At 47.1% G+C, this 19,908-nt stretch overlaps 2 protein-coding genes across 2 annotated transcripts; one reads left to right on the top strand and one right to left on the bottom strand.

The window, feature by feature from the left end:
- The first annotated feature begins 256 nt into the window (after positions 1–256).
- LOC128944239 (1-acyl-sn-glycerol-3-phosphate acyltransferase alpha-like) lies at positions 257–5,745 on the top strand. Its single transcript, XM_054287421.1, has 6 exons — positions 257–441; positions 1,721–1,854; positions 2,219–2,394; positions 2,633–2,728; positions 3,237–3,309; positions 5,600–5,745. The coding sequence occupies exons 1-6, from the start codon at positions 257–259 to the stop codon at positions 5,743–5,745; spliced, it is 810 nt and encodes a 269-aa protein (XP_054143396.1).
- Positions 5,746–8,170: 2,425 nt separating this feature from the next.
- LOC128944147 (myeloperoxidase-like) lies at positions 8,171–19,052 on the bottom strand. Its single transcript, XM_054287278.1, has 10 exons — positions 18,901–19,052; positions 16,761–16,890; positions 15,699–15,899; positions 15,276–15,591; positions 13,218–13,378; positions 12,541–12,793; positions 11,128–11,298; positions 10,122–10,359; positions 9,444–9,661; positions 8,171–8,211 (listed from the first exon to the last, which is right to left on the bottom strand). Exons 1-10 carry the CDS (start codon positions 19,050–19,052, stop codon positions 8,171–8,173), a joined length of 1,881 nt encoding a protein of 626 aa, XP_054143253.1.
- Positions 19,053–19,908: the final 856 nt, after the last annotated feature.

Below are 19,908 nucleotides of genomic sequence, written 5' to 3'. Positions count from 1 at the left end.
CCTGCACACAGACAGCTTTGCTGGTGTGTTTGCCCTGTTGCCGTCCAGCCCTCCCGGAGCTCTTGCAGTGCAGTTGCTAAACCAGCTTCCCACGGTGAGTGCAGAGAGCACAGCCTGGCTGTGCCTCACTCCCAAACCTCATTCCAGCTTTGCACCACCCACACACAGCTGATGGAGGGAGTCTCACCTCTGCTCTACATCACCAGCTGCTTGTGACTCATTCACTGCTCTGCTCAACACGCTCTGGGCTGGAAGGATGGAGCTTTTCTTCCTTCACTACCCCTTTACCTGTCTACTCATTGCCTTTTTAGTCCTCTACCAGGTGAAACCTGCATTCAGATTCTTCTGCAAGGCGACCTTTTATAAGTTGTGGCTCTTCACCATAGGCATTGCAGTTGCCATCCTCAGTATTCCTCGTGGACGTAACGTGGAAAACATGATGTAAGTTGTCTGTGGCTCGTTTCTGCCCTGAGCATGGATAGAGTCCACTCTGTCCAGTGCTTTGATTTGGAGGGTCCTGGGGGTGTGCTGGGGAGGGGAGGGATCAGTTTTGTAATGTTCTGGGGAGATGAGAGACTCTGTAATTCAGAGAAGGGGTGTGGGTTTTAATAGTGGTTTGGGGTTGATAAAAATAATAACAAATTAGGGAAAGAAAGGATGTAAAAGGTGACATAGATTTGCCAAAGCAGGTAATGCCAACAACCTGGATGGAATACATATTGCTGTTTTTACTAGAGCTCTCTCATCTGGTCTTTGGAGCTATATTTCCCTCTTCCCCATGGCTAAGCACTCTATTACTAACTTGTGTTGTGAAAGCCACGCCAGGGGCTCTTCCCATTTTCTACTCTGGGCCAGTGCACACCTGAGACATCACCATGGTGCAGTGCTGGCCCCTGCATGGGCACTGGTGTTCCCATCAGCTCAGTGACAGCCTGGTGTCCCAGGTCTGGCGGTCCCCCAGCCCATCCCATAGCTGCCCATCCTATCTCTCCAGATTCTATTCAGACTCTCTAAGATGTGCTCTCACCTGGAGACTGCATGAGCAGGAGTGATCAGTGGTGGCAATCAGGAACCTGGGCTGAGTGAGGATAAAAAGATGACTCTGCTACATGGTACCACAGTGCTTGAACCCTCCTGAAGTACTGCAGAAGCAGGACTTGCTATTCCATTTATGCTTCAGAGGGAATTCATATCTCCAAACTGAGCATCAGCCTTTTGCTTTGAGAAATTTTGTTTACCTCTTAACTTTGGTGCCTGATTATTTTTATATTATTTTAGCAATATCTCTTCAAATAAGACTCCAATATTGCAGGCTAATGTCATCTAAAGGCAAATCCCTCTCTTTCCACAGCCAGCAAGGTTAGGCACATGTTTACTGCAGCCCTATTCCCAAACCAGCAAGGTGGGGAGAAAAGCAGAGTGCGAAGGTGTGCTGTGAATCTGGGCATTATCTAATATTTGGTTGATCTGTGGAACTTCTGAAGCTGTAGTTGCTGGGTCATTTGTGGGTCATGTGGCTTGAGGGAAACCTGCAAGGTGTATTTGTCTTCTGTAATTAAATAATTAGCTGCAGAGGGACACTAATTGTTCTCCAAGTCATGGTCAAATGCATGTCAGTGGGAAACCAGCAGAAGCAGAGTGTGAGGTGGGCTGGCTTGGATGCAAAGTTTGGTCCCAAATTTCAACATCTCTTTGGCTAATTTCCACTCCTCTTTTCCAGGTTTTTGCGCATATTGACCATGCCACTCAAATACATCTTTGGCATTCAGATAGTGGTGAAGGGCAAGGAGAACCTCAGGACAAAGAAACCTTTTGTCCTGGTGCTGAATCACCAGACCTCCCTTGACATCCTGGGTATGTGGTGATCCTGCCTCCTGCTCCAGGCAGGCAGAAGGGCAGGAGTGGCTGCTACAGAGCCCTTCACCAGCCAGCCCCAAGCCAGGGCTGGTCTCCAGGGTACCAGAGGCATTTTCAAGCTACATCAGCTTCACCCTCTCCAAGGGAATGGGGACAAGGCTCTCAGCTGACCACAGCCCTCTCATAGCTGCTCTCCTTCAGTGCCAGTCCTGAGTGGATGGTCGGGAGCACCCCAAAATTCCCCAGGGATTCTATGAAGCTTCAGGCATGGCACTCCCTAGAGCAGAGGGCTGTTGCCCAGAATCTAGAGGAGTCCTGAGTGCAGGTGATGATTTGTTCTGCTCTGGCTGTCCCCTTGCAGTGATGATGGAGATACTGCCCAGGCGCTGTGTGCCCATTGCAAAGAAGGAGATCCTGTACATGGGCACGTTCGGCCTGGCCTGCTGGCTCTCAGGGGTCATCTTCATTGACCGCAAGAGGAGGGAAGAGTCCATTGGCACCCTGACAGAGGTGGCACACTCCCTGCACAAGGACAATGTGAGTGGGGAGGAGTCCAATGAGGAGCCACTGGAAAACAGGAATCTGAATGTGGGTGGAAAGAGATCTTTGTCTCTGGGCTGGGCACTGAGCAGAACAGAGTGAGAGCATCAGTGTGCTCTGTGCCCATTAAGGGAGGTCAGGGGTACAGAGATGAGCCCCAGGGCACCGACCCTCTGCAGTGGCTTAGAATTGTACCTGGAGGTCCTTCTGCCCTAATGTCTTCTCCTTCCTGCAGTTGCGTGTCTTGATCTTCCCTGAAGGAACTCGCAACCATGGTGGCTCCATGTTGCCCTTCAAACGTGGGGCCTTCCAGCTGGCTGTGAAAGCCCAGGTGAGACCCACCTTCCTTCTGCCCCTGGAGTGTGATTTGCCTCCTGTGGTCCACCAGCAAACCAGGGTACTGGTCCCTGGCTTCCCTATGGATTGTGTACATATCCAGAAGCCCTCGGGGTTTGCAGGTGGCACAGGAGGGGTCTGTTTCAGAAACAGAGAGACAAGTGAAAAACCTCTGTTACAGCTTGGGATAAAAGTGGGGGGACCTTGACAAGAGCCCTGGACTTCCATAGGGAAGTTTCTGCTGAGCTGGCCTCTGCAGATAGAAATTTGACAATCCACTGTTGTTGGCCTAAATGCAGAGATGAAAATTCAAAATCCAGTGGCAAGGACATGGGATGATACAGTTAAATGATCTAAATATTCAAATAATCCTCTGAGTGTCTGCTGTGACACTGATGGTGATAATTATCAACAAGGTGCAGAATTGCCCTGAAAACATTAGTTGAATTTTGGAGAAAGGATAAGGAGATGTGCATATTCACTGTAGACTGCCTCCCCTCCAGGTCCCCATTATTCCTGTAGTGTTGTCGTCCTACAACAACTTCTACAACCAGAAGGAGAAGAAATTTACACCAGGTGAGGATGACCTGGGGCAAAGAATGGAGTGGTCATGTAAGCTCAGTCCTTAGAGCCATGACTAGGGTGGGCAGAGGACCACATTTAATATGGAGATGGCACCCAGAAAACAGCAGTTTCTGTCTTCTTGGGGTGAAATGGGACATTTCAGGCATCACTTTTTCCTCTCCCCTTGGATTTCTCACTGCTTGTCCAATACCTGTCCAAGAGAACTTGGAGAAGCAGCAGAGTCCTGCCCCTGACCCCCCCCCCCCCCGACTGCCCTTGGATCTGCAGGTGCATGGAGAGCTAGGAAACATTTATAGTAACAAAAATTTCAACTGGCCACTGATAAAATTTTAGGGGGAAAAATAACACAGGTCTTGGACTTCAGAAGGAAAATGCAGAAAAATATGGTACAAATACCAACAGAGAAAAGTAACCCATCATGTTCCTTCTCTCCCTTAGCTACCACCCATCTTAAAATGGACTTCTGCCACTTGCCACTCTTTCCCAGGCCATCCCTGGTGTTCCTTAAGGGGAGGATCTATATCTGAAATTCTCATTCCTCCCATTGTTGGGCCTGGGTGTAGTCATTCCCTGGCAGGCAGACACCTGGAAAGACAGAGTGGTGCAAATGATAAATATGGAATTGCGTTTCCGGTCATCTTTCATCTGCTGGGTTTATCCTCTCCCTGTTCACACGCAAAAGTCTTTTCGATCTGGAAGTGTTCCCCCACTTGAGAGTCAATAGGACCATGACCAGGGATTCTGCCAGACTCCTCCTTTTCCTTCACATCCATGCTCTGGGAAATCAGAGGATAACCTCGGGCAGAGGGATCTTGGAAGAAGCTGAACATTTTGCTTTAAGCAAGGCCAGGTCTAAAGACAGATGAGTTAGCTTTGTGACCAGTCCAGAAAATGTATTTACTCCAAGGATGGAGATTCCAAGAATTTCCTGAGGTATTTAAGAAAGACTTTCTGCAGCCACATGTATATTTGCTTCTATACAACTTCAGTCACCCTGGAAATTCATGGTTAGCTAATTCCACTATCAGCAGATCTCTGAGCCATTTTCCAAATGGCTGTTAAACAGTCAGGACCTGAACTGCTGAAGAAAGAATCCTTGTACTTTTCCACTTTTCCCATCTGGAAGTTTTGCCAGAGCTGATTCTGAAGATGGTGGTCAAGATTCCTGCAAGCCGAGCAGCTCCGTGGGTCAGGACAGCTCCCTGTGCTGCAGTGCTCTGGCTGCACTGAAGGCCTGGCTCTGTGCCTGTGTTGGACACTGTCATTCATGGAACGTGTCTGGTGCTTGCTGGCAGTCTGCTCCCAAGAGACCTGAATTTTTAGCACAGCCTTGTCATCACTCTGATCTTTTAGCAGGAGCAAGTGAAGTGAAGTACCAGCCTGGCTTTGGGTGTAAGGTGTGCAGGCAGGTAACACAGAATCATGTAATCACAAAAGGGTTTATGTTGGAAGGGACTTGATGCTCATTTCATTCCACACCTTACCATCTTCCACTAGACCAGATTGCTCCAAGCCCCATCCAACATGACAAACCATTTTCTTTTGTGAAGTTCTCTACGCTTGTTTTGCCTCCTTCCCACAGTTCTGCTGACAGGACTGCTGGATCTCTTTCCAGGCACACGTGTTAAGCCATGCAAGAACATTATAACACATCACAGGCTCTCCCCAGATCCCCAGGTTCCTGTCTGTGCAGGCACTGTCTTGTCTCCACTGGCCCAAAGTGGGAACTCTCGGTGCCAGAACAGAAGAGCATGGTGGCAGCTCCCCAGTATGTTCTTCCAGTTTACACCAGTCCATTGCTTAGGTGCTTCCCCAGAGAAATCTAACATACCATGGAATCCTGGCCACAATTTCTCCCATCCCAAAGTGTGTTTCTAGAAGGAGGGACCATGCTAGATTTGGTATACATAGAGAGAGCACAGCCAGTTTGGATGTGTTGTATTAAACATCTTCTCTTTGCTCATGATCTAGACAGACTCTGTGACCTATCCTATATGAACAGACACTGTGAAAACCTATCCTATATGAAACCCATCCTATACTGCATTGTGTTGGAGGAGAGATTCACCTCTTTCCATATTTATGATTTGTATGCTCTCAGTGGATGGGAAAAGCCCAGGCTGGGTTTTTGCTGTGTACATTTGGGATGTGACTGGGCTCCCACACCACTGGGGTGGGAATGAGAGCATTTCCTTGGTTGGCACCAACCCTCCTGCTGTGCTGCCTCTGGCTCATCCATACCACTCGTGGGGTTTTTTTTCTCCATCTCATGTTCTTCCAGGAAAGATGATCATCCAGATCCTGCCCGAAGTGGAGACGCTGGGCCTGGGCCCAGACGATGTTCCCAAGCTGACGGAGCAGGTCCGTGACTCCATGCTCTCTGCCTACCAGGGCATATCGGGAATGACCAATGGAGCTTCCCATTAGCAATCCCATCTTCCAGCTCCAGCTGTGTGTGCTGCAGTGGAGGGGAGGCCATGACAACCACAGGAAGGTCTGGCAACAGAGACAATTGTGGATTGCAACACTGACAAACCAGAGACAGGTAAAGAAGAGCCTTCTTCACCAAGAAGAGAAGCTTCCAACGGGAATGTTCTTAGTTCCTCCTAGAGAACACCACTCTCGCTGCCACCCAGTGAGACAGACACACAGTGGACAGCTGGACATTTCTGTGTAATCATATTGCTGAGAATGTCCCACCAGCTGGACCCCAGGCAGAGCTGGGCCCTTCCTGTCATCATTGCTGCCTGCTTATAACCACCTTTCCCTGTTCAGATCCAACAAGGTGGAAGCACTGATCCTAAGCCTGTGACCATGCTGCCTGGGAAGTGGCTGTTCTGGGGTTTGAGGTTTGCCCACATTGCCCTGGAATACACTCAGGAGATGGTGCTGTTTTCTTCTTCTTCCATGGGGAGGATTTGAGAGGTGCCTCTGCCATGAGAGACAGAAACCAAGGCAGCTTTGGGAGAGGGGAATTAAAGACCTTACATGTGTCTACAGGGCTTGGTGGTTTCTTTGGCATATTTAGCTTTCCTTTTAAGCTGTGGAAGATTTTGCTTTCAGGGCTGAGCACATCTTCAAAGTGCAAGAGGGACATGTCTGGGGGCTCAGAAACCAGAGGCAAATTGCAGGAGTATGCTGCCTAATATCCTTGCTATACCCAGATGGAACTGGAACTGTTCCCTGTTCTATTCCCTGGAACTGTTCAAAAGATGTGTGTATCTGGTGCTTAGGGACATGGTTTAGCTGTTGACCTGGCTGTGCTGGGTTAATGGACTCGATGATCTTGGAGTGCTTTTCCAGCCTTACTGATTCTGCAATTCTGTGATGATTCTATGATAACCTCATGACTTTTAGCACAATCTTTATATCTTTCAAACACACACTGGGAACTGCAGCTCCTGATTTCTGAGTCCAACCTTCTGTTTTCTCTGTCAGAGGATGCCCACCAGCCACGATGTGATTTGCTTTTTTTGTGCTGCTATGAACCATAGCCAAAGACTGTTTTGGGCACAGTTGTGACTTACACAGAATCACACACATATTCACAGAATCATTAAGGTTGGAAAAGCCCTCTAGGATCAATGGAGTCAAACCTGTGACTGATCCTCACCTTCTCAACCAGCCCAGAGCTCTGAGTGCCACCTCCAGCCCTTCCTTGGACCCCTCCAGGGATGGGCACTCCAGACCTCCCTGGGCAGCCCCTGGCAGTGCTGAGCCCCCTTTCCATGGGGAAATTCCTGCTGCTGTCCCCCCTGAGCTGCCCTGGCCCAGCCTGAGGCCGTTCCCTCTGCTCCTGTCCCTGTTCCCTGGAGCACAGCCCGACCCCCCCGGCTGTCCCCTCCTGTCAGGAGCTGTGCAGAGCCACAAGGGCCCCCTGAGCCTCCTTTGCTCCAGGCTGAGCCCCTGCCCAGCTCCCTCAGCCCCTCCTGGGGCTCCAGACCTTTCCCAGCTTCATTCCCTGCCATGGCCATGCTCCAGCCCCTCAATGTCCTCTCTGCAGTGAGAGGCCCAAAACTGAACGCAGAATTTGAGGTGAGGTCTCAGCAGTGCCAGATGGGGACAGGCACTGCCCTGGTCATGCTGGTCACAGTGTGTCTGGCACAGCCCAGGTGCCATTGGGCTCTTGCCCACCTGGACACACTTGGGATCTTGTTCAGCCACTGTCAACCAGCTCCCCCAGGCCCTTTTCTGATAGAAGGATTTCCAACCCCTCTGTCCCCAGCCTGTCATTGATGCCAACTGTAGGTGAGTGCACAAGGATGTGTTTTATTACTGCCCAGAATACCCAAACCACACAGATTCACTGCAGGATTTTAATAAAACTTGTTTCAAAGCTTCAAGATGCACCTGCCATGCTTCAGTGACTTCAAATGCTGAAATCTCACTGCTGATTAGAAGCAGCCTAAACAGCTCCTTCTCTTGTGCAAAACCAGGAGATTGGAAAAGTTTTGGTGAAGATTACATGAATGTGCTAATTTCTGAGCAGGTAAAAGGATAAGGAGTTTGATTTTGCAATGCAAGCATGCCAGCATGCAGGTTTGACGCCCATTCAGGATGGAAAGTAAAAAATCTTGTCATAATTACACTTTTAGAGAGTCAGAAAGCCTCTGATCAATTCTTTAGGGCAACAGAAAATAAAATATCATTGCCCTTTCATCTGAAGACTTACATTACTGGAAGTTTTTTTCAAAGAAATTATATTTTTTTAAAAATCACATTACAGTAAATAAAACAGAATGCATAGTCTTGAGCTTCCCTCTGGGAAACCATGTGCTGATGTTCAGTCAGCAGCAGCCACTGGAGCGTGATGTCCAGGCAGGAGTTTCCCAGGAGCAGCTCAGTGCCACCATCAGGGGTTTCCAACGCTGGTCTGATGAGTAGGATTAGAAACTACAAGAAAAATAAAGCAAGAAAATAAAAAGCAAGAAAAATAAAGCAAGAAAAAGCTGCTGAGAGGCACAAAGTCTTTCCTGGATACACTACTAGTTTTTTCCACCTTTTTCTCATCCCTGTATCCTTGCGCCTCTGAGACATTGTGGTCCTTCCAGCCTTAGAATGAGTGGTTTGGGAGAATTTCTTGACATTTCAAAAGGTTAAACTTCTAACAACTGCTGTTAGCCCTGGAATTTAACTCTCTCTGGGTTACACAAACACTTTGACTTCCCCCAAGCCTGATGAGAAAAGAGCCACTGGAAGCAGCTCAGCACATTTTAGTGACCATAAAAATATGATAAAAAAAGAAATGAAAAAAACTCTGTTGTATAGAGGGAAGGTAAGCTGGACTCATATCCTAAAGAATGAGGTGAAGCCACCATGATTTAGCCTTTAAGTGCAAATATCTGTCTTAAACAACAGTGTTTCCCTCAAATAGTTACTCAAACTCAATACAGGAACTGCATGGAGATGCTTTGTTGTCTGTGCCTTGCAGAAGGACAGTGTAGGTGATCCCTAGGTATTGTGATCATCTATAAATGGGTTGTCAGAAGGAAAAATAATCCAATCCAGTACAGTGCATTCTTCAAGCCTCTCCACATCATTTCAGTTGGGAGACCCATAGTCAAGAGTGTTTTAGTAGGACCCTGAGTGTCCACATCTCTGACAAAGACATTGTTTTACTGTGGCACACCTTTGATCAGCTTTGTTCAGCTATTGGTGTGTGAGGCCATACAGTATCAAAACTACTCCAGATATACCTTAAACTGATTTAAAGGTTTGGGGAAGATGAGGAGAGAGCAGGAGCTTGGAGCAGCACAGTAAGACTTGGGAGCAGGTTGGCTAATTCTAGTTGCTTTTTCATCAACACCTTTCCTGTCAGAAATGACTATGAAATAAGGTCTTTAGAGGACACATTCCCAAGGTCCAGAACAGTCTGGATTTTGAGGGATTTCCCATCTGCTTGAAAGGAAGAGGCAGGGAATAAGGTGTGATGAAAGTGATGGATTGCCTGGAAAACCAGTTAACAGCACCTCTGCCTCCAGTGCTGTCTGAGTGTAGCTAAAAGGACAGTCATCGTCTTTTGGGGGTAGAATCATTGTGGAAACCTTAATTCTTTCAATTTTTTAGGTGTGGAAAAGACCTAATAGTGCATTTATTATTTTTGACAGGTCTTAGACCACTGGTACCTTTTGTGGCACTCTCAGGCTCATCTTTCCAGGATGAGAGGTCGAGCACATCAATCTCTTGGCAATCAGTGAAGTCCTCAGGATAAGTGTTGATCTTGAACACATCCCTGGGTATCTTTTTGATATGAGTATTGTCACAGATCACCCTTGACACTGAGATTTTTCTCAATGCTTGCAACTGTTGTGGAGTGAAAACTCCTGGGTTTTCCCACCAGAATCTGCAATGAAATTTTCAGAAGCAGTTTATAATCTCTGGCTACTTGCTGAGAACCTGACCAAGGTGAGTCTGAATGGTCATTAATCCATTTTCCCTAGGAACACCACTTTAGAAAAGGCATCTCCAGTGTAGGCAGATCTGGGTTCTGCCAGTACAGAGAGCCTGCCTCTTCCACACAGCATCACCAGACTGCTGGGATGCAGGGATTTATGCCCTGAGAGCAAAAAAAACCTCAGGCAGAGGCCACAGCAGATCCCCCATGATCTGGAGCTGGTACTCCCCAGCCACATGAATCTAGAGAAACAGGCTGACAAAAACAGTCCTTTGGCAACTGGGCTGAAATTAAGGGATGAGCCTGGCTGGGAGCACTCCCTGGAGTGCTGTGAATGGGTTGGATTAGTGTGTCACAGGAAATGTTAGCATTTACCCCCTAAAAAACGCCACAGGAATGTATCTCTCACCTGTCCCCATCTCGCAGGTTCCTGAACTGGGTGCCAATAATGCAGGACAGGAGGGGCCCCACTCTGCCCTGGGGAACCACGGGCTCTGCAACTGCCCCAATCCACAGGTCAATATTGTGCGGTGTCCCATACACATTCATGAACTTCTTGGCCAGTTTGGGATTGCCCAGTACCTCAGATAGTTCTTCTACAGTTTGGGGTTGGGATAGCCCACAGAAGCCCCTCCAGGCATTGTAACCTGCAAAAGCAGGAGCAGCAGATGACCAGGACTCACCACCACATCTCCACAGCACCTTTCTTGGCCCATGAGAACTGCCTGCTTCTTCTCATTGTATTAAAGGATCTGGAAGGCACTATTGTCTGGGCAGTCCCAACAAATGTCACATTTTCAAATATTTTCTCATATGTACACTAAACAAACAGTTTGGGTCATCTTTGTGACTACACCTCATCCTGTTGGTTAAATCTTTCTACTGCTGTGGGTGAATGCATCAGTCCTTGCAGCTTTGGGAGGCAAAATTTCTAGGATCAAATTCTTAGAAAAGAAGAAATTTGGTTGTGTTTAATCCAAAAGCACCTGTTCTTCTCTAGCACCTCGGGCAGTCCCACGTGTGGGTGCAAGTCGCTTCTGCTCAGGACTCTGGCTTGTCTGGGACACAAGACAAGGTTGTGGGCAAACAACAAATCACAGGGCAGGTGTCCAAGCCCATGTGAAAGCCTAATTTGGTCACTTGTGTCTCTACGTTCAGTCTCTCACCCACTTTCTTACATTATCCCCAATATCATCTTTGATTTCTAAGCCTTTTCTCCTTGTCGTATGTCTTACAAAAAGATTTTTATCATACAGAAACCTCTTATTCCCTGAGCTTGACTGTCTGTCCATCCTTCACCCTCAAATCAATGGGTTCTTCCCATTAGTATAGAAAAAGCTTAATTCATTCATGGAATAAGCAGAACAAGGAAAAAAGGTCTTATTCACAGGAGGTGTGGACTTGTGTCTCCTTACCTGGAAGGCCATGGTCTCTCCCCCGTTGCATGTTCATGGCTCCTAGATCCAGACCCATCACCTCTGTCTGTTCAAAGAGGTGGTCCTGGAGCTCCTCAATGAGCAGCTGGTTCTGTTTCATCAGTTTTGCATGGTCCACAACCATGCCTCGGATCAGGGGGTCGATGCCTCCTGCAGCCATTTCAAAGCAAGGAAAGATTTTTTGTGCCAAGGTGCAGCTTTGGTGATCTCTTTCATGCAGCTGAAACAGTCTACTATGGGCTGGGTGGGGTTTTCAGCTTCACATTTTCATTTCACCATATGTATATGGAATCACAGAATCATAGAATCACACAGTGGTTTGGGTTGGAAAGGACCTTAAAGCCCCTCTCATTCCACCCGTGCCATGGGCAGGAACACCTTCCACTGTCCCAGCTTGGTTGCTCCAAGCCCTGTCCAGCCTGGCCCTGGACACTTCCAGGGCTGGGGCAGCCACAGCTGCTCTGGGCACCCTCACAGGGCTACCTGTATGAACCTGTACATGTCTGCAGGTGCCAGTAAATAAAGCCCCACATAGTAACTAAATTCCTTATCCCCCCCCATCCCTTAGCTTTCCTTCCACACTCCTAAATCCACTTGCCATCCACCAGTCCCTTTCTAAGTCTGCTCCTCAGCCTGCCAGGCTCCATTATGTCCTGGTGCTTCGGGGTCTGTCCAAGGTTTTAGGTTTTGCAATGAATTTTGCTTGTAATTCACTATTAGTTGACAGACATTTATTAGAACATTAAATGTAGTGATAGCATAATGTCTGACAGTCCACATCTTTTTCATAACAATTAAGGAGACAGTATGAGCAAAACCAGGAAAATTGGCTGCACTACTGTAATTATATTTCTCATGACTAGTTAACCCATTTTGGAAGAGATCTCAGTCTTCCTCAGAAAGACTTATCTGGAGATCTCAGCTGTGTAATAGCAGGACCCCATAACGCCAGTAAGAGCAAGGAAGAGGGATGGGCACCTCTAGGAAGGAATGATGCTGCTTTAGTTCAGTTAAACTGGATGCATCACCCTCTGTCCATGTCTCCTGGTTATAGGGGGATATAAGAGCTTTGATTGGCATTGACTTTGGTGGATGGACATTTGGCACAGGGAGTCTCCTGCCTCCTGGAGCACGGGAGCAGCTGCACCGTCCGAGTGGATGTCCAACGCTCCACTGTCGTGTCTTGCTGAGTTGGGAGGGAGGGGTCCAAGGAGTGACTGAAATGCTGCTCAGGGCTCTGGGCTGGGTGACAAGGCGGGGGTCACAGGTTGGACTTGATGGTCTTGTAAATCTTTTCCAACCTAAATGATTCTGGGATTCTGTGATTCCGTGTGCATGACCAGCTGATCTCCACCCCAGGACCAGACCAGAACCACTGCTCCGTGTTCTTACCTTCCATTACAATTCTCCATGGAGCACAGAAGGTCAAATGCAGAGGGACGTGGGAGGAGGAGCACAAAGGCTGAAAGCTCTCATTCAAACGAGACACAAAAGGCTGCACAGACGTGTGGCCGAATCGGAAAGCCAGGGAGAAAACATTTGAGGCCCTCGGATCCACCTTTTCATTGTAACCACTGTACAAAGGGATCCACCTGCTGGTCTCCTCAGCCAGCAGGAGTGGGAGGTAATCTCTGTATGTTATGATCTGAAAAACCACAATAGCACAGCAAGTTACCAGCAGCTGCAACAGAAATGGGATCAGAAGTCAACTGCAGAGAATGAACATGGACACTCTGCAGCAGAATTCATTAAAATCTTCAGAAAAAAGAGCTGTAGCAATGGAATAAGTTTGGTATAATGGATAGAAATTATTTTAAAATGTGAAATTATTTTACCTAATAATTAATTTATGCATTAATATAATAATATAATATATAATTGATAGATCAGTAGCATGGCTCATAAAAAAGCTCTGGATATCCATGCTGTCTCAGATGGACTGTCCTCATTCACAGTTTCCAACTTCCACAAATAACTCCACTGATTTGGCAAAACATTTTCATCCTTTTGCCTGACGGAAAAACCATTTCTAAGTTTGTGGATGATAAACAGTTAAGAGTAATCAGTACCTGGTTTATGGCAATCACAATCTTTCGACTCTCCTGGTAAAGCTTTTCCCCATCCCAGTGAGGATTTAATTTCCTCAGCTCCCTAGCCAGGTGATTGTGCTCTCGGACAAAGAGAGTGTGCATTGCAGAGAGTCCCAGGTTTTCTGTCACCCGTTTGTCACCTAAAATGAAAATATTTTATGAATTTTGTACATTGCTTTCAATTTCAGCAGCAAGTTTTTGTGTTAGGACAGTCAAGTAACAAGTGGTGATGTTTCTGGCAATAATGCTGTGTCTGCCCCATCCCTGGAGGTGCACAAGGCCAGGCTGGATGGGGCTTGGAGCAACCTGGGACAGTGAAAGGTGTCCCTGCCCATGACAGGAGGTGGAACAAGATGGTCTCTAAGTTCTCTTCCATGCCAAACCCTTCTGTGATTCTATGAAAACTGGAGGGCACTCACTGAAGACCCTCTGTGAGATGATGGAAGAAGCACTGAGCATCTCCTCACTCAGCAAGGAGCCCTTCTCACAGGCAGAGAATGAGGAAATGAGAACACTCTGTACCCTTATGATTGATTTTGCAAGCTTCATATTTATAATGTTTTTTAAATGTTATTCCTGTGATGGATCACTTCAAATTTGAATAAGTTCTGTGTTTGTCTTTAGTTTTTTTTAATTTCATACTAGTCTAGACTTTTCTTCTGATGTAGAGTGGGTTAGTTATTTAATTGATTAACTAGATTTCTTAAGAGTGTTTAGTTGTTAGTCTTGATTGGGGTGAAAACTGAATCATAGAATCACAGAGTGGAAGGGACTTTAAAGCCCATCCCATTTCAACCTTCCAGTACCCCAGGTTGCTCCAAGCCCCATTCAGCCTCACCCTGGACACTTCCAGGGATGGGGCAGCCACAGCTGCTCTGGGCAACTTTTGCCAAGGCTTCACCACCCTCACAGGGAAGAATTTCTTCTGTATATCTAATTTAATCTATTCTCTTTCAATGTGAAGCCATACCCCTTTGTCCTCCCACTACAGTTACTAATGCAGTCCCTCTCCAGGCTCCCTGTAGTCCCTCCAGATCCGGGAGGGTGCTGTGAGGTCTCCACACAACCCACTCTTCTCCAGGCTGAACAGCCCCAGCTTTCTCAGTCAGCACTGACAACCTGACAATTGGCATTCAAGTGAATGGTGAACTCTAGGTGGATGAAAAAAAGCTTCAGAGGAGTTTTAAACACTGGTGGCTATTCTGGTGAAAATTTCTCATGTTTTTGAAAAGACTATTAAGGAAGAACAAATTGCTATAATTTTTTGGGAAGTTAATATAATGTTTATGTTTATTAATCGACTATTGCTTGATTATTTTTCTTTTCTAACTGGGGGGAGGATTCCCTTACGTAGTCATGTCTTGAAGCGCCTCATTCAAATATCACAGAATCACAGAATATCCTCTGTTGGAAGGGACCTACAAGGATTCCATACAGAGATATTTGTCCCTTTTTGACTTCATTGTTATAGGTAAAAGTTAAGTTAAGTTAAAATAGGATATAGTTCAATTATATTTTATTAATTATGTTATATTATTTGTATTATGTTAAAGGGGAGGGGCTTATTAGAATGTGCTAGAAGGGTCCAGGGTTTGGTGAAACAGGGGTCTGATGGGGCAAGGCAAGGTCGAAGAGAGATTGGATGGAACATCTGACCAATCATTCGAAGCCCTGCAGAAACGATTGGTCCAGAATGAACGGCGGTAAAGACCAATGAGAAGCCTGGAAATGGACCAATCGTCATGGGGATCCAAAATGCACCAATCCTGGACTCGAGGGGGACTATAAATGTGGGGCGGTCAGATGGGTCAGGGTTCTTTTTCTTTTTGGATACTTTTTGTTTGGGAGAACCCAGTGCACTTGGGGTGAGCGCACTGTTTCGTTTTTGGCTCGCTGTGTGGGTGCCTGGGCTTATCCTGGGCACTCCGTTCCTTGTAGCTATTTTAATAAACGAGAACCTCTTTCTGTGGAGAAACTTTGGCCTTGTTCATATTCATAACATCATGACCCACTGAAACCCCCCCAGCTGCACCTTACCTGCTTTAAAGCAGGGGATGTTGGCGCTCCTGTTGGTGAGCGCACAAACGCTGTGCGTCGTGTTCTCGAAGGGCAGCAGCTCCAGCCCCGCGTCCCAGAAGAGCTGGTTCACGGCCATGAGGCCCAGCTGGCTGCTGAGGTTCCTCAGGCTCCTGGCCAGGGCGTCGTCGCTGCCGTAGACGGTGCTGGCGTCGATGAAGGACGTGGCAGCGTTGAGCTGCTCCCGCCGGAACGCGCCGGGGCTGCACGCGGAGGCCGACTGCACGAACGGCATGCAGGTGTCAGGGCTCAGTGCCCGCGGGTCATCAGGGGGGAACTAAAGTGAACAAGCCAAGTGATGCCTCAGAAAGCCCTGAGTGGTTTCCAAAGTGGTTTCATTTTTGCTGCTGTAAGAGGGGGTGGGACGGGTGAGAGTCAGGGTACCTTAATGGGGAAGCAGGGGGGCTTGAAGGCACAGCTGGTGTGGCACTGGAGCTCCAGGCTGGCTCCTTCCCCACTGGCAGGGGCCAAGTCTATGTCGTGGTTGACCCACTGGCCCCATTGCATGAAGACCAGCGAGAGCTGCCGGTCTGCAGTGATGTTCTCGTTAGCCGTGTGAGCAATCTCATTGGATACTTTTCGAACCTGCAGGAAACCAAAATGAAAATGTGACTGTCTCTGCCATGGTGGAGGGGTTGCCTCTCACTTGAACTCCCACTGAGACATCTTGGAATCACAGAATCATGAAGGTCAGAAAAGACCTCTGAGATCATCAACCTTTGACCGATTATCCTCACTCCCTCTAAACCATATGGAGAATTACCACGTCTACCCGTTTTTGAACACCTTCAGGGATTGACTCCTCCACTACCCTGGAAATCCTGCTCCAATGCTTAACCACTATGTCATTGGACACATCTTTCCTAATATCCTAAACCTCCTCTAGTACAATTTGAAGCTATTTCCTCTTGTCCTGTCACTTGTTCCCTTGGAGAAGAGGCCAACCCACAACTAGTTCTTTCAGGTAGTGGTAGATTATGCACAAGATTATTTTAGATAAATTACTAAGAGTTATGGCATTACACAGCTCCATGTCATTCCTCAGCTCCATCCAATCAAGTGTAAAACTAGACTACACAGTCCTTCAACCAAACCTGGCTTCATGGAAAGCCCGTTCCAGCTGAAACTTGTTTGCGAACACCAGAAAGTCAAGGACATGGCTGAGGAGCTCCCAAGCCTTGTATTTTATACAAACCTGGTGTTCTTGAGCACAGGCTGCAGCAATCCTTGGGATGTACACTTTGGAGACTGCTTAGGAAAGCGTCCATAACCTTTTTCTCATGTCTGTCTCCAACAAAAAATATTAACCTGAGCAATAACTCAGTTGTGGAAAAGCTGCCTAAGATCAAGCAATTTACACTTCAGATATTGCCACTGCTTCCTTCCTGATGGGTGCACTGAGGGCAGTGTCCTTCCTCATGGCTGGATTAGGATAACAACTCTCACCAGCGGGAGTGGGAATCCATTGTAGCGCTTTCCTTCACTTGCTCCTCTGGGAACAGACACTCCATCTTCGTACACGGCTGGGAGCCAGCGCACGAAGGCGCGGTTGGAGGACCCCAGGTGGGAGTGATTTCTGCAGCATCACCAGAAAAACAACTTCTGTTATTTTTTCAAACATCAGCAGCCTTGCACAGACCAACATTTCACAGCCCTTTATTCCTTGCCTGAACACGCTGGTAACAGGGATGAGACTGGCAAAACACCAAAATGCAAATTGTACCAAGGTTATGACTGTGGAGAAAAATAAACTTTTTAAAAAAAGGCGTTTTTTGTCACTCTATTTATTGTGTCTGTCAGTTAAACCTGCATTAATTTTACCTGGCATTTAAATCTCTCTACCACCTCTGTCTTCACTGCCCTCTCAAAATCAGACTCACAGCAGCGCCATCAGCATGGTGAGGGTGGCCACGTCTTGTCCAGCTGGGGGCTGGAAGCTTGCAAAGATGAAGATTCTCCACTTCTGTGGGGATCTGTGCCAAGGCTGCCCCTTGGGGAAGTTTTTGCACAGACCCTTTCAGCCTGCAGCTGTGGCCATTGTGTTGTTGCCTTGCACTGCTCTGAAAAGTTTGAATTACTAAAGTCAGCATTTTGTGTTGAGAAGAAAAAGAATTCTGATTGAGCCAATGATCTGTGGCCCTGTGGGCACAAAACTCAGGCAACGTCTATATGATGTGGCACTCAGGGTTCTGGTCTAGTTGATAAGGTGGGAATGAGTCAAAGGTTGGGCTTGATGGTCCTGGGCGCCTTTTCCAACCTAAATGATTCTATGATTCTGCACTGGAAAAGGAGACAAGCAGCTAGTGCTCACAGCAATGTGCTGTGAAATAAAAGCATGTCCTAGGAAAATGACTGTGCCAGAGCTGAAGCAATTCCATCAAATATTAAGGACTCAGAACCACCAGGGTCTTGTTCTGATTGTTATTACTGTCCTTGAAAGCAAATTATTTTCATGGTGTGCACCTCAAGCTGAGCAAGATCCTTGGGAAAATATTAACACCACAGGGATTCCTCAAGCCTCCCTCCTTCTCTCTGACAGCCCAACAAGGTCAAGGACAAGCCTACCCTGGGCCTCAAATCAGCATGGACACAAAACCCCACAATGGGTCAGCTGGAACAGACCACAATGGAGTCACTGGTCCCATGTCCCTGCTCAGGCAGGGTCAGCTCAGACCACATGGCACAGGGCTGTGTCTAGACAGTTCTGGAATGTCCCCGGTGGAAGAGGCTCCATACCCTTCCTGGGCAGACAGACAATGCTGTCCCTGTAGGGGTGGAGGCTCCGGGTTCCAGGGCAGCAGACTGGAAAACCCCAGTGAGTGTGAGCTCCCCGCACACCACTGCAGAGCTGTGCTGTGTCATCACATCTGGCACATCTGTTTCATGCCAGGTGCACAATGGATGCAAGTCCAACTCAGATTTGGGGTCTGGCACTGACACAGCAGGACAAGGAGCCTTGACTGTTATTGTCAGTGTAGAAATTTGGTCATTTTCTGGTAAAAAAAAAATAATTAAAAAGCACAACAGGAAATAAATGATCCCAGCTTTGAACCTGGAGGAAAATTGTGCAAAAAAACCCCTGAAGAACTAATTTTCTCAGATAAACGATGTACAATAAACAAAGTTGGAAGGACCAAGAATTAAAGTCTTATTTGATTGCCACCCTTACTCATCACAGAGATACATCAACAGCTGAATATTATAATCTAAATCAGCTGGGGAAATTAGTATTGTCCCTACAGAAGAGTGGAGGGATGATTTCCTGTAGCCTCCAGCAAAATGAGAGGCTGAGTCATAGCCTCAAAATTTTCCTAACTTCTTACCTGCCCCCACCCCAAGATCCTTTCCTTCATCTAAAGCAGCATCTAAAGGGCAAGTGGGCACAAATCTTTTTTTAAAGAAGTTTTAAAGAGATTTTAAAGAAGTTACATATTTTTCCTGACAGGCACAGGTAGAAATGAATCCTCTGTTATAGGCTCATTAAACTGAGCATTTCAGTCTTCTTGCCCTTTCGAAAGGCACTTTCACAAATCACCTACCCTGGGTCAGAATAAAGAGACTCACCTTGTCCACACAGAAATCCTACCTGTTGTTGCACTCCCCAGTGATGGTCCGGTAAAAGTCCCTCTCTGGGCATTTAATGGAACGAGTCTGATAGTCACAGCCAGTGCCCTTGGAAATCATCTCCTTCTGTCTCCTGCTCAGCAGGTCTGCAAGAAAAACCCTGTAGAGTGACATCTGATCCTACTCTTCTTTTGTTGTTTCAGCTTCTCAGTGTTCTAGGTCAACATTTGAGCCCACTGAATTGGAGCTGTGGATATAAGACATCTGGATTGGAATTATTAATTTGGTGCCTAAATCCTTTTGTGGATCAGCCTTCCCCTCTGGACTAGGGAAACTGGGTGGGCATAAAGCAATTTTTCAGGGGAGTGTGGACAGCATCATCACCAGGAAGGTTTTACCCCAGCTGGGAGCAAAACTATGAGTTTGCAGAGTGGTACGACCTAGGTGTGCAGAGCAGAAGTGGAAGATGGAGGGTTTTCAGGGATTACAGTCTCCAGTGGGCTTTGTCCCAGGTTTGTTACAGGTATTGTTAAGCTGGTTTTACAAGGATAGGAGAGATGCACTCTCCAAGATGATGAATAAAACACCTGGGTGTCTGCTCTGTCTCTGAGAAACCTTCAAATCTATTCTCCTGTTGGGGAAGGGTTTCATCCCTGGTTATTTGGGCCATGGCAGAGCTGCTCCCTGCTACCTGCTGTGGCACATTTCCTGCTCTTTGTAAGACATTTTGGTCTAAATCACATTACCTGTGACATTGAAACTCTGTTCTCCAGAGAGATGCAGGTTCCTTTTGAGAAGTTTCAAAGTAGTTTCCAAATAATCAGCGGCACGGACTGCAGATCTGGTTCTTCCTATGGGGTCCTTTAGGTGCTTCAGGAAATCCATCGGGTTAACAATCTTCTCCTCCAGTTTTCTCTTTAAGCTGAACATAGAAGAGTTCTATGAAAGAGTTCTTCTCTGAAATCAGCGCTGTTCTGTCATGCTGGACTGGGTGTAATTATCTGTGACACCACTGCAGGGTCACACGCAG

Source organism: Melozone crissalis, unplaced genomic scaffold, assembly GCF_028551555.1.
Source record: "Melozone crissalis strain CALT ecotype California unplaced genomic scaffold, PUWL_Pcris_2 ptg000057l_1, whole genome shotgun sequence".
NCBI lineage: Eukaryota > Metazoa > Chordata > Aves > Passeriformes > Passerellidae > Melozone > Melozone crissalis.
Note: the sequence above shows the minus strand (reverse complement) of the source record. Positions and strands in the feature narration are given on the sequence as shown.